At 61.4% G+C, this 12,187-nt stretch overlaps 1 protein-coding gene across 3 annotated transcripts; it reads left to right on the top strand.

Moving 5' to 3' along the window:
* Positions 1 to 985: 985 nt before the first annotated feature.
* LOC101948935 (alpha-2,8-sialyltransferase 8E-like) lies at positions 986 to 11,230 on the top strand. Of its 3 annotated transcripts, XM_024112573.3 has the most exons (9): positions 5,261 to 5,409; positions 6,395 to 6,506; positions 6,748 to 6,846; positions 7,066 to 7,143; positions 7,413 to 7,499; positions 7,592 to 7,736; positions 9,448 to 9,560; positions 9,806 to 9,892; positions 10,302 to 11,230. In XM_024112573.3, exons 1-9 carry the CDS (start codon positions 5,328 to 5,330, stop codon positions 10,810 to 10,812), a joined length of 1,314 nt encoding a protein of 437 aa, XP_023968341.2. In that variant the 5' UTR covers positions 5,261 to 5,327; the 3' UTR covers positions 10,813 to 11,230. The 3 variants fall into 3 exon arrangements, with proteins under 3 accessions (XP_065426090.1, XP_023968341.2, XP_065426089.1); XM_065570018.1 differs by lacking the exons at positions 5,261 to 5,409; positions 9,806 to 9,892 and adding an exon at positions 986 to 1,499; XM_065570017.1 differs by lacking the exon at positions 9,806 to 9,892.
* Positions 11,231 to 12,187: the final 957 nt, after the last annotated feature.

Here is a 12,187-nt window from a genome sequence, read left to right as displayed (position 1 = left end):
CGGGTTTTGTTGTGCTGGGGAGCTCAGCCACGTGTCCGGCTCGCACAGAGCCCAACACCCTGTTCTGAGCAGCAGGGTAAGGGGGGCAGGAGAAGGGGCAGGGAGGTTCTGGAGGGGGCAGTCAAGAAACGGGGGGGGGCTTTTTGGGGGGAATGGAGAAAGTTTTGGGCAGTCAGGGTACAGGTAGGGGGTAGGGTCCTGGTGGGCAGTTGGGGGGGGGTCTTAGGAGGGGGCAGTTAGGGGACAAGGAACAGGGAGTCTTAGGTAGGGGGTGGGGTTCTGGAGGGCAGTTAGGAGCAGGGGTCCCAGGAGGGGGCAGTCAGGGGACAAGGAGCGGGGGGGGGGGTAGGGGGCTGGGAGTTCTGGGGGGGAGCTGTCAGGGGGCAGGAGTGGGGAGAGGGATCGGAGCAGTCAGGGGACAGGGAGCAGAGGGGTTTAGATGGGTTGGGAGTTCTGGGGGGGGCTGTCAGGGGGCAGGAGTGCGGAGAGGAATCGGAGCAGTCAGGGGACAGGGAGCAGAGGGGTTTAGATGGGTTGGGAGTTCTGGGGGGGGCTGTCAGGGGGCAGGAGTGCGGAGAGGGATCGGAGCAGTCAGGGGACAGGGAGCAGAGGGGTTTAGATGGGTTGGGAGTTCTGGGGGGGGGCTGTCAGGGGGTGGGGAGTGGTTGGATGGGGCGTGGGAGTCCCAGGGGTCTGTCTGGGGGTGGGGGTGTGGATAAAGGTTGGGGCAGTCAGGGGACAAGAGGCAGGGAGGCTTAGATAGTCCTGGGGGGCAGTTAGGGGCAGGGGTCCCAGGAGGGGGTAGTCAGGGGACAAGGAACGGGGGGAGGGTTGGGAGGTCAGGGGGGGGGCGGGAAGTGGGAGGGGCAGGGGCGGGGCTAGGGCGGGGCTCCTCCCGTCCTCTTTTTTGCTCGCTGAAATATGGTAACCCTACTCACTCTGCAGCCCATTGTCCTCCACTGGCCAGAACCGGCTGCAACTCCTGAGCTGGGCCTCCGAGTCCGGGTCTCAGGTCACTGGTCGCCGGGGTATCCATCCTCCAGGCCATTGGCTGGGGTCCCAAGTTCCCTCTCCGGTCCTCTGTAACAACAAACTCCCTCTCCCCTCCCCTTGTTAAACCAGTAACACCCAGGGAAACGGAGTCCCACCCCCTCCGCATGCAAACCAGTGAAACCCCACCGAAAACAAGAAAAACACAAGAAAATCCCCCACTTTGTCACAATATGAGATAAAACTTTCAGTAATCATCATCATATCTGACAGGTGTGTCTGGACGGAGGCCTGAGGCTGGGTACTTTAAGGGAACTGCGTTGTTTGGACTTCTGAGTAACCAGTGATGTACTACAGAAGCTGTTTTGTGCGGGTTTGGTAAACCTAAGTATTGGAATAGCCACCAGCGTTTGGGGTTTGTCTGACCAGTTTTGTTTGCTGTTCACCCTGATTGAGTGACCTCAGGAGGCTCCCATGGGCAGCACCGTCACAGGACCCTTCTCCTCTAGGTTAGTGGATTATCACACTTACTTTCTATGGATATTAATAAGGATGATCTCACTCCAAAACTGCCAACCTAGGCTCTCTTAGCGACTTCCAAGTAGTGGTGGACCCTGCGGTTGCCAACCGGTTGCAGATGACGGATAAACCTGTTCAGTGTTGTGTGTGGTTCCTCTCTTTGGTTCCCCAAAGTTCAGGGACCATTCGCAGCTTTTCTGCTGACCTACTCGGAACTGATGATACTTTTAGTGATAGAGCGGGTCTGACTGTTTTTCCTCCTGCTGACGTTGGTTCTCCTTCTCTTCCTGCTCATGCTGACGTTGTTTCTCCTCATGCTGACGTTGGTTCTCCTTCTCTTCCCGCTCCTGCTTCAGTTCTTTTGCTGCCTTAACTCGAGCTCTTTCAGTCTCAGCTCACTGTCATAGTCCAGTCGCATCCGCTCCCGGGACGGGGAGCTCCGCCGGGATGATCCCCTGCTGGCCGCCGGGGTCAGGGTGCCCTCGGTATTCGCTGGGCTTCCCCAACTCCTCCCCTAGGTATAAGTAGGCAGGGTCTCGGGATGTCCTTGGCAGCAGTCTGACCCCTCCCAGCCATGTCAGGCCCCGGGGCCCACGCTGCATCCGCCGGGCGGCTTCCCTCAGGGACAGGGCTCGGTTCATCCAAGCGATCCCTCTCCTCCAGTTGGGCAATTAGCTGTTCTTTGCTGGACCTCCCAGTGCGCAGCCCCCTCTGCCTGCACAGCTCCACCAGGTCGCTCTTAAGGCGTTTAGCATCCATCCTCCTGCTGGCCACTCGCCGGCCTGTGCTCTCCGCTTTCCACCGTTCCAGGGGGACCCCTAGGGTGCCAGCCCTTCTTCAGGTCACCACCTCTCTGCCAGGGTCGAGCTGCAGACTCCTCTGCCCCAGGACCGCTCGCTGCGATCCCTGGGGGACCCTGTTACTGCAACAGTCCTTCTCTCTGGTCACACACTCCCAGGGGTTAATCGCCCCCTGAAGCGTCTCTCTCTGACTCTTCAGCCCACCTGGTCCCCGTCGATCCCTCTTCGTTTTACTGCTCCCCAGTCACTTACTGCAGGAAGCGCCATCCACGGGGTGCAGTAGATCCCACCACTACCACCAGTTGTCACGGAGTGTGGGGGGATACAAGGCCCTGCACCCCTGGCTACTTGCGATTCACCATGACTCTCAGCCAGCCAGTAAAGCAGAAGGTTTATTTAGACGACAGGAACACAGTCCAAGACAGGTCTTGCAGGCACAGACAACAGGATCCCCCCCAGTTAGGTCCATCTTGGGGTCCCAGAGCCCCACAGCCCCCTTGGGAGGTCAGAGCCCCATCTGCCTCCCAACCATTCCACCAGCCAGCTCCTGAAACTCTCCCTTCAGTGACCCCTCCCACAGCCTTTGTTCAGTTTCCCGGGCAAAGGTGTCACCTGGCCTCTAACCCCTTCCTGGGTTCTCCTGTTACATGCTCCCATGTCTTCCCTCAAGGCCAGTTTCCCATCCCCCAATGCAGACCATCGTAGCCAACCTCCCCTGCTTTCCCAGCCAACACTCCCCACTCAGCATTCAAAGACCACATTAAGAACAGTCCCAGTTTGTCACAGCACCTCCCCCCGCCTGTCGTGTCCCGGGCTGGCAGAGTGCACCCCTCGGCCCACCCTGCGGAGTTCCCCCAAACGGTGCCAACCGGGAACGGAGCCCAGGGCCGGCCTGGCAGCTCCAGCCCCCCCTCAAACCCTCCCTGTGCCCTGAGCTACCCCCTCCCTGCCCTCACATGGCCCCTAGCTTCCCCCTCCGTGCACCCCGAGCAACCCCTGCCCTCACACAGCCCCCAGCTACCCCCTCCCTGCACCCTGAGCTACCCCCCTCCCTGCACCCTGAGCTATCCCCTGCCCTCACACAGCCCCTAGCGACCCCCTCCCTGCGCCCTGAGCTACCCCCTGCCCTCACACAGCCCCTAGCGACCCCCTCCCTGCGCCCTGAGCTACCCCCTGCCCTCACACAGCCCCTAGCGACCCCCTCCCTGCGCCCTGAGCTACCCCTTGCCCTCACACAGCCCCTAGCGACCCCCTCCCTGCGCCCTGAGCTACCCCCTGCCCTCACACAGCCCCTAGCGACCCCCTCCCTGCGCCCTGAGCTACCCCCTGCCCTCACACAGCCCCTAGCGACCCCCTCCCTGCGCCCTGAGCTACCCCCTGCCCTCACACAGCCCCTAGCGACCCCCTCCCTGCGCCCTGAGCTATCCCCTGCCCTCACACAGCCCCTACCTACCCCCTCCCTGCGCCCTGAGCTACCCCCTGCCCTCACACAGCCCCTAGTGACCCCCTCCCTGCGCCCTGAGCTACCCCCTGCCCTCACACAGCCCCTAGCTACCCCCTCCCTGCACCCTGAGCTACCCCCTGCCCTCACACAGCCCCTAGTGACCCCCTCCCTGCACCCTGAGCTACCCCCTGCCCTCACACAGCCCCTAGTGACCCCCTCCCTGCACCCTGAGCTACCCCCTGCCCTCACACAGCCCCTAGTGACCCCCTCCCTGCATCTGAACTTCCCCCTGCCGTCACACAGCCCCTAGCGACCCCCTCCCTGCATCTGAACTTTCCCCTGCCCTCACACAGCCCCTAGCGACCCCCTCCCTGCATCTGAACTTCCCCCTGCCCTCACACAGCCCCTAGCGACCCCCTCCCTGCATCTGAACTTCCCCCTGCCCTCACACAGCCCCCAGCTACCCTCCTCCCTGCACCCTGAGCTACCCCCTCCCTGTCCTCACACAGCCCCTAGCGACCCCCTCCCTGCACCCTGAGCTACCCCCTGCCCTCACACAGCCCCTCGCTACCCCCTCCCTGCGCCCTGGTGGAGACCTTGCAGGAGTTGGTTGCACTGGGGCTCGTAGGTTGGAAACCCAGGCGTGAGAAAGGACAAGGGTTGGGAACGCTCAACGCCCAATTTCTAGGGTCAAACCATGACGGGAGACGCCCTGCTCCTGCAGCAAAGCAACAAAGCAAATCCCAGCTCCCGACAGACGTCTGAAAACCTGGCTCCCAAAAGGCCCCCGAAGCCAGCAGGCCGACGGGCAGACCCCACCTTTCCTCGCTGTATTGGTGTTTGGACTCTCTGGTTGGATTCTGGGATGAAACGGGGGGTGCGGTGGGGGGTTTCTTCGTGTTTTGCTGGGAGAGCGGGGCCTGCCTCAGTTTCCCCTGCGTGCCGTGGGTGGGTGTGTGTAACCAGGGGACGGCAGAGGGAGTTGTTGTTGCAGGGGACCAGGTGCAACCTGGCAGCCGGGACCCCGGACCACGGCCTGGAGATGGGGGAGCCCAGCTACCGGGTGCTCAGGAGGTCACCCCAGCTTGGCCGGTGAGAGGATACGGGCGGAGGGGAGGGGACCCCGACCTGTTTACCGGGGACGGAGGACACGGGACGGGGGAGCAGCTGTTAGGGGAAATGATATGGGGGCTTGGCTGGACGGACGGGGGCTCTGGAGTGGGGGACAGAGTGGACAGAGCCCCCCTGGATGCAGCCCTAGATATACGGTGAGGCCTGGGGGGCCCAGAGAGCCTCCTGTGCTGGGTTCAGAGGCTGGGGATGCTCTGGGGCTGGCGGCCCCACGGTGCTCAGCTCCCCCCAGTGCCGACTCCTCCAGCGCCATCAGCTGTTCCATGGCGGGCAGGAGGCGCTGGGGGGGGAGGGGCGGGAAGAGGCGGGGCTTGCAGCGGGGGTGGGACCTGGGGCAGGATGGGGGTCGAGGACCTCCCGGGATGTGGGGAGCAGGTGGGAGCCCGGGTGGGGCTTGGCACATCCTGTCCCGGCCCCGCCCAGCCCGGGAGACGCCCCCCGGGATGTTCCCACCCAGGCTGCAGGGGGAGCCAGAGGGAGGCAGCACAGGAAGGAGCCAACCCTGCCCATGTGCTGCGCCCCAGGGTGAGCCTGGACGCCTGGGTCCTCCCCCTGGCTTGGCAGGGGGTGGAGGGAGTGGGGGCTGGGAGCCAGGACTCCTGGGTTCTCTCCCTGCCTCTGGGAGGGGAGTGGGGGCTGGTGGTTTGAGCGGGGGGGAGGGAGGGGCTGGGAGCCAGGTCTCCTGGGTTCTCTCCCTGGCTCTGGGAGGGGAGTGGGGGCTGCTGGTTAGAGCACGGGGGGCTGGGAGCCAGGACTCCTGGGTTCTCTCCCCAGCTCTGGGAGTGGAGTGGGGGCTGGTGGTTAGAGCAGGGGGCTGGGCACCAGGACTCCTGGGTTCTCTCCTCAGCTCTGGGAGGGGAGTGGAGGCTGGTGGTTAGAGCAGGGGGGCTGGGAGCCAGGACTCCTGGGTTCTCTCCCCCACAGCAGCTCCATTGTGCGGGGTGGGGCCTTGGCTCTCCTACCCGGACTCCGGTTGGGCCACTCCTGAGCGGCTCCAGGAGCCCAGAGGTCACAGGGCCCGGAGTAGGGAGGGGGCCCAGCCCGCCCCGTGGGGGCAGGAGCCCCCACACAACCCCTTGACACATCCTGGCGCCCCGGGTGGTGGGTCCCTGGGTGGAGAAACACTGTCCTGGGGTCCTGGGCAGGAGCTGACCTCAGTCCTCCCTCCTTCCCCACTGATTCCCGGGAGTGGAGTGGGGGGTCTGAGTCAGTATCTTGCCATCCCATGGGCCCCCCCAACCCTTTCTCTGGTGGGGGGAGGTGTCCCCTGGCCATATGCTCCACTCCCAGCTAACATGGTTACCTCTATCCGGCTCCCAGCCCTCCCACCCTGCTCTAACCACCAGCCCCCACTCCCCTCCCGGAGCCAGGGAGAAAACCCAGGAGTCCTGGCTCCCAGCCTATGATATCCAGGAGGCCAGGGCGGAGGAGGGGCACCCCAGGGAGGCCGTGCCCGGTGGATTCCCCCATGGTGTGTGAATGTGTCTCATCTGCCCTGCTCCCCCCACAGTGAGCGCCATGGTGGGCCCCCCGAGGATGCTGCGGAGACAGAGCTGGGCGCTGGTGCTGGCCGTGGGCATCACCCTCAGCTTCAGCCTCTCTGTGCTGTGGAGGCTTCAGAGGTGAGTGAGTGGGGGGCCGGGAGCCAGGAGCCCTGGGTTCTCTCCCCGGCTCTGGGAGGGGAGTGGGGGCTGGTGGGTTAGAGCGGGGGGAGGGGTGGGGGCTGGGAGCCAGGACTCCTGGGTTCTCTCCCTGGCTCTGGGAGGAGAGTGGGGGCTGGTGGGTTAGAGCAGGGGGGCTGGGAGCCAGGACTCCTGGGTTCTCTCTCTCTTGGCTGATGTTAATGTCTCTGTGCCCCCCGAGCCGTGTCCCCCCGCCAGTGGAAACAGCCTCATTTGCTGGTCCTACAGCAGCGTCCGAGCCAGGGATCGGCTGGCCCACAGCCTGCACCCCGAAGCCCAGGTGTGTGTGTGGGGGGAGATGGGGCGTGGGTGCTGGGGGGTGTGGGACTCAGTGGGGCAGAGAGTGGAGAAACGCTGGCATGGGCTTTGGGGGGATGGATGTGGCAGCTGTGGGGGATGGATGGGTGTTTTTATGGATCGGGGAGTTCTGGGGGGTTGGATGGAAGCCCCCCCAGGGAGTGTCTCCTTTCCGTAGTTAACCCCACCGCTTCCTTTCCAGCCCTGAGGCCACGGGGATGGACGCAGAGCAGTGCCGGGAGCTGGGGCAGGAACTGAGCCAGCGCGTCCTCCCCGTGAGGCAAGTGTGGCTGGGGGCAGGCCTGTGGCTGGGGTAGGGTGCTGGGGGGGGAGGTCATGGACCCACAGGATTGGGGCTATGCCCCCCCCTTTGGAATGGGCTCTTGGAGCGCCCCACTGAGCTGGGGCTTGGCTTCCCTTGTGAACGGCGCCCTGCCCCCGCTGGGCGGCCATGCCAAACACAGGGGAAACTGAGGCACCCGCGGCGGGGGGAGACACGACTTACACCGATTACCGGCAGGTCAGTGACTCTCTGTCTCTCTGCCCCAGGCTGCACGAGGCCTGGATCTGGAGGCGGCTGAAGCTGATGCAGAGCTGCCCCTGGGCATATAACGCCCGCGCCCTGGGCCGGTACAGGTACCCCCCACCCCCACTGTACAGTCCCCAACGTCCCGCTGTGCCCCAAACCCCTTCGCCCCCCCCCATGTCACCCCCTCTCTCCCCCGCAGGGAGCAGCTGGGGCACTGCTGTAACGCGTCTGCCGACCTGGTGCTGACCCGGGACAACACCCCGCTGGGCTCCCGGATCGTCTGCGACGGACAGCCGGCCAAGAAGCTGCTGGTGCAAGAGGCGCTGCTGGAGATCCTGCCGCAGGTAGGGGGCGCTGGGCTGGGGGGGGTCGCAGGGGTTTAGTGCAGGGCGCACCACCCCAGAAGTGGCCGCATCTCTGCACCGGGTGAGGGGTCCCTGTATAACCAGCCCCCCGTGCGCCTCCCCAGAGGTGGCTGCATCTCAGCACTGGGCAATGGATCCCTGTATAACCAGCCCCCCACACTCCACCCCAGAAGGGGCTGCATCTCAGCACTGGGTGATGGGTCCCTGTATAACAAGCCCCCTGTGCCCCACCCCAGAGGTGGCTGCATCTCAGTGCTGGGAGGTGGGCCCTGTGCATGGTCACAGAGTCATAGACTTTAAGGTCAGAAGGGACCATTAAGATCATCTAGTCTGACCTCCTGCCCATCGCAGGCCACAGAATCTCACCCACACACTCCTGTAACAAACCCCTAACCTATGTCTGAGCCATTGAAGTCCTCAAATCGTGGTTTAAAGACCTCAAGGTGCAGAGAATCCTCCAGCAAGTGACCCCGCCCCACGCTGCAGAGGAAGGTGAAACCCCCCCAGGGCCTCTGCCAATCTGCCCTGGAGGAAAATTCCTTCCCGGCCCCAAATCGGGCGATCAGTTAAACCCTGAGCATGTGAGCAAGACTCACCAGCCAGACACCCAGGAAAGAATTCTCTGTAGTAACTCAGATCCCACCACATCTAACATCCCCTCACAGGCCATTGGGCATATTTACCGCTAATAGTCAAACACCAATTAATTGCCAATATCAGGCTATCCCATCATACCATCCCCTCCATAAACTTATCAAGCTTAGTCTTGAAGCCAGATATGTCTTTTGCCCCACTGCTCCCCTTGGGAGGCTGTTCCAGAACTTCACTCCTCTGATGGTTAGAAACCTTCGTCTAATTTAGAGTCTAAACTTCCCGACGGCCAGTTTATATCCATTTGTTCTTGTGTCCACATTGGTACTAAGCTTAAATAATTCCTCTCCCTCCCTGGTATTTATCCTTCTGATATATTTATAAAGAGCGATCATATCTCCCATCAGCCTTCTTTTGGTTAGGCTAAACAAGCCAAGCTTTTTGAGTCTCCTTTCATGAGACAGGTTTTCCATTCCTCTGATCATCCCAGTAGCCCTTCTCTCTACCTGTTCCAGTTTGAATTCATCCTTCTTAAACATGGGAGACCAGAACTGCACACAGTATTTCAGATGAGGTCTCACCAGTGCCTTGTATAACACTACTAACACCTCCTTATCTCTACTGGAAATACCTCACCTGATGCATCCCAAGCCTGCATTAGCTTTTTTCACAGCCATATCACATTGGCGGCTCGTAGTCATCCTGTGATCAACCAATACTCCAAGGTCCTTCTCCTCCTCTGTTACTTCCAACTGACGCCTCCCCAGCTTATAACAATAGTTCTTGTTATTACTCCCTAAATGCACTTTTCACTATTAAATTTCCTCCTATTACTATTATTCCAGTTTACAAGGTCACCTAGTTCTTCCTGTAGGATTTCCCGGTCCCTCTCTGTATTGGCAATACCTCCCAGCTTCGTATCATCCACGCCCCACCCCAGAGATGGCTGCATCTCAGCACCGGGTGAGGGGTACTTTATAAACAGCCCCCCAGGCCCCACCCCAGAGGTGGCTGCATCTCAGTGCTGGGAGGGGGGCCCTGTGTGGGAGAGGCCCTGTGCATGGTCGATGGGTGCTGACGCAGGCCCCCGCCCCCGCAGGGCTCCCCGTTTCAGGGCGCCCCCTACGACAGCTGCGCCGTGGTGGGGAATGGGGGGATCCTCCATAACAGTGGCTGTGGCCCCGAGATTGACCGCGCCCAGTTCGTCATCAGGTAACGCCGGCCGGGTGGGGAGAGGGGGGCAGAGTGGGGGAGGGGGGCGGTTATACCGGCTGGAATGGGCTCTGTAGGGTGGGGGGTGTGGAGGGAGGGGGATCAGAGGGTGGGGGGAGTGCAAGGGGGTGTCTCTGAGCTGGGCACTGTGAGAAAGGAACTGTGGAGCTATGGGGACCCCCAGGAAGTGGGGAGAACCCCAGGTCCCCCAGACGCCCCTAGGCTCCCCCTGCTCCCCCCTCCAGGTTCAATCTGCCCCCCATGGGCTTTGCCGAGGATGTGGGCACCAAATCAAGCGTTATCACCGTGAACCCCAGCATCCTGGTTTTACGGTATGGCCGTGGGGTAGGGGAGCCCAGATTGGAGTGGGGGGAGGGATCGGGACCTGTGGGGTGGGGAAGGGAGGAGTCTGGATTGAGACCCCTGGGGGAGGGAGGATGGCACTGGATGCCAGCCCCGCCCCAGCTCTCCGGTCGGCCAGAGGGTCCCCGTGGGATCGGGGTCAGAGAAGTCCCAGCCCGAGACCCAAGCTCTCCGGTTGGCCATAGGGTCACCGAGGGATCGGGGGGCAAAGAAGTTCCAGCTCCAGCCCCCCAGCTCTCCGGTCGGCCATAGAGTCCCCATGGGATCAGGGGCAGAGAAGACTGAGCGATGGGACGACTGTGGGAGGGAACGGGACTAGCGCTGGGGGACGGGCCATGCCAGGACAGCAGCTGATGGGGGGTCTTTCCCGGCCCGCAGGTTTGGGGCACTGAGCCGCTGGCGCCGGCCCTTCGCGGAGGCGATGGGCACCTACGGGGCCCCACTGCTCCTCATCCCGGCTTTCAGCTTCATCAGCTTCGCTGCGGTCTCATCCCAGGCACTCTACACCCTGGAGGACTTTGGCTCCCCGGCCCGCGCCGTCTTCATGAACCCCGAGTACCTGGCGGGGCTGGACGGGCACTGGCATCGCCGTGGCCTGCGCGCCAAACGCCTCTCCTCGGGCTTCATGCTGGTGAACGCCGCCCTGGAGCTGTGCCAGCACCTCACCCTCTACGGCTTCTGGCCCTTCCCCACCGACCCCGAGGGGCGGCCCCTGCCCTACCACTACTACGACAAACAGACCCCCAAGCCGGGCGTTCACGCCATGCCCGACGAGTTCACCCGCTACCTGGGCATGCACCTGCAGGGCGCGCTGCGGCTGCATCTGGGGCGCTGCCAGGAGGGCCTGGCCGGCGGCCACGCACAACAAGGCTCGGACGGGGGGGTCTGAAATGAGCCCCCCGGCCCCTCAATTCCACCCGACTCCCTCCCCAGGTACCAAAGGAGGAAAATAGCCAGTGGCATCAATTCATTCGGCATTCGTTAATTGGCTTCTCTTCAGTGCTATTTGATTACCAAAGTTCATTAAGGTCAAGGTGTTCGTTGGCCTCCTTTAATTACTATTTAATTATCACAGTTCCTTCACTATGAGTTGTCGGCTGGCCTGTTCATAGCTCTTTAATTATTGCAGTTTGTTCATTGTAATTAATAAGTCAGCACCTCTTAATTGTGATTTAATTATCCCAGTTCATTAGTCAACCACCCTTCACTGCCATCTGTTGCTGGCTAGTGAGTCCTGGCCGACGGTTACTTGTAATGAGTCATTCACCAGCTGTTTGTCACTAATAAAGGCTCTTCATTGATTGCTCTTGATTAGGGGTGTGAGGGGTCGTCACCCCCGGGGTGCAGTCTGCGCCCCCAACACTCCCACTGCTTTGCTGGTAACTCAGCCAGCCCCTGTCATCACCCAACGCGACAGCAGGTGGCGCCGCACACCCAACTCAGCTACCTGAGTGCTTTACCGAAGCCACTCGTACATCAACTATATAAACACCAGCCAATTCCCCAGCTCCCCAGCCTTGCCCCCCCACGGGTGTACAGACCCTGAATTCTACCGTCTTGCACTGCCCAGGAGTCTGTCCGGGGCAAGCTCATTAATCCATCGATGCGGGGAAGGTCTGCGCCAGCCTTGGCTGGCTGAGCTGCGATTTTCCCACTCAGAAACGCACGGGTCGGGATAAAACATAAAAGAAGTTTATTAAAGTAGAGAGCGAGCGATTTGTAGTGAGTGTCAATGAGAGCAAACAGACTGAAGCGGGTCACCTAGGACGTTAAACATAACTTGCAAACAAAGCTTAACGAACTAGATAGGGTTGGAATCAGCGATATCTCACCCCAATACAAGCAGTCCATACACAGGCTGGAAATCCCTTTTGCCTGGGACCGGCACTTCCCCCGGTTCAGTCTCTGTTGCTCAAGTGTTTCCAAGTGTTCTCGTGTGTGGGGAGTGAGACCCAGAGGTGACGTCAATCCCCATCTTTCAGAGCCTTTCTGTACGACGGGAACGCCTTTGTCCTAAGCTAAGTGCCCAGCCCAGTTGGTGGAAAAATACAAGTACCAAAATTGAGTCCAGTGTCATGTGAGCTGGTCACATGCCCTTGTGAGTCATAGCAGCCGTTAGCCGTAGGCTGGCTGAAGTGTTCCCAGCAAGGCTTGCCAGGTGGGGGAGAAGGCCTCTTGTTTCCCCTCATGGCCCAGCACAACCAGCTGTCTAGATTGGCAGCATCTTGCCGAGTGGGTGTCACCCAGGTGAAACCGCATTCGAA

The sequence above is a fragment of the Chrysemys picta genome, chromosome 16 (genome assembly GCF_011386835.1).
Source record: "Chrysemys picta bellii isolate R12L10 chromosome 16, ASM1138683v2, whole genome shotgun sequence".
NCBI classification, from domain to species: Eukaryota; Metazoa; Chordata; order Testudines; family Emydidae; genus Chrysemys; species Chrysemys picta.
This window is presented reverse-complemented; position numbering and strand designations above follow the sequence as displayed.

What these genes read in the sequence shown, in the direction of transcription:
- LOC101948935 (XM_024112573.3), top strand. Translation starts at nt 5,328, where the DNA reads ATGTTCCCACCCAGGCTGCAGGGGGAGCCAGAGGGAGGCAGCACAGGA. An exon ending in GTGCTGTGGAGGCTTCAGAG is followed by an intron (nt 6,507 to 6,747) that starts GTGAGTGAGTGG and finishes GTGCCCCCCGAG; the next exon opens with CCGTGTCCCCCCGCCAGTGG. An exon ending in CGCGCCCTGGGCCGGTACAG is followed by an intron (nt 7,500 to 7,591) that starts GTACCCCCCACC and finishes TCTCCCCCGCAG; the next exon opens with GGAGCAGCTGGGGCACTGCT.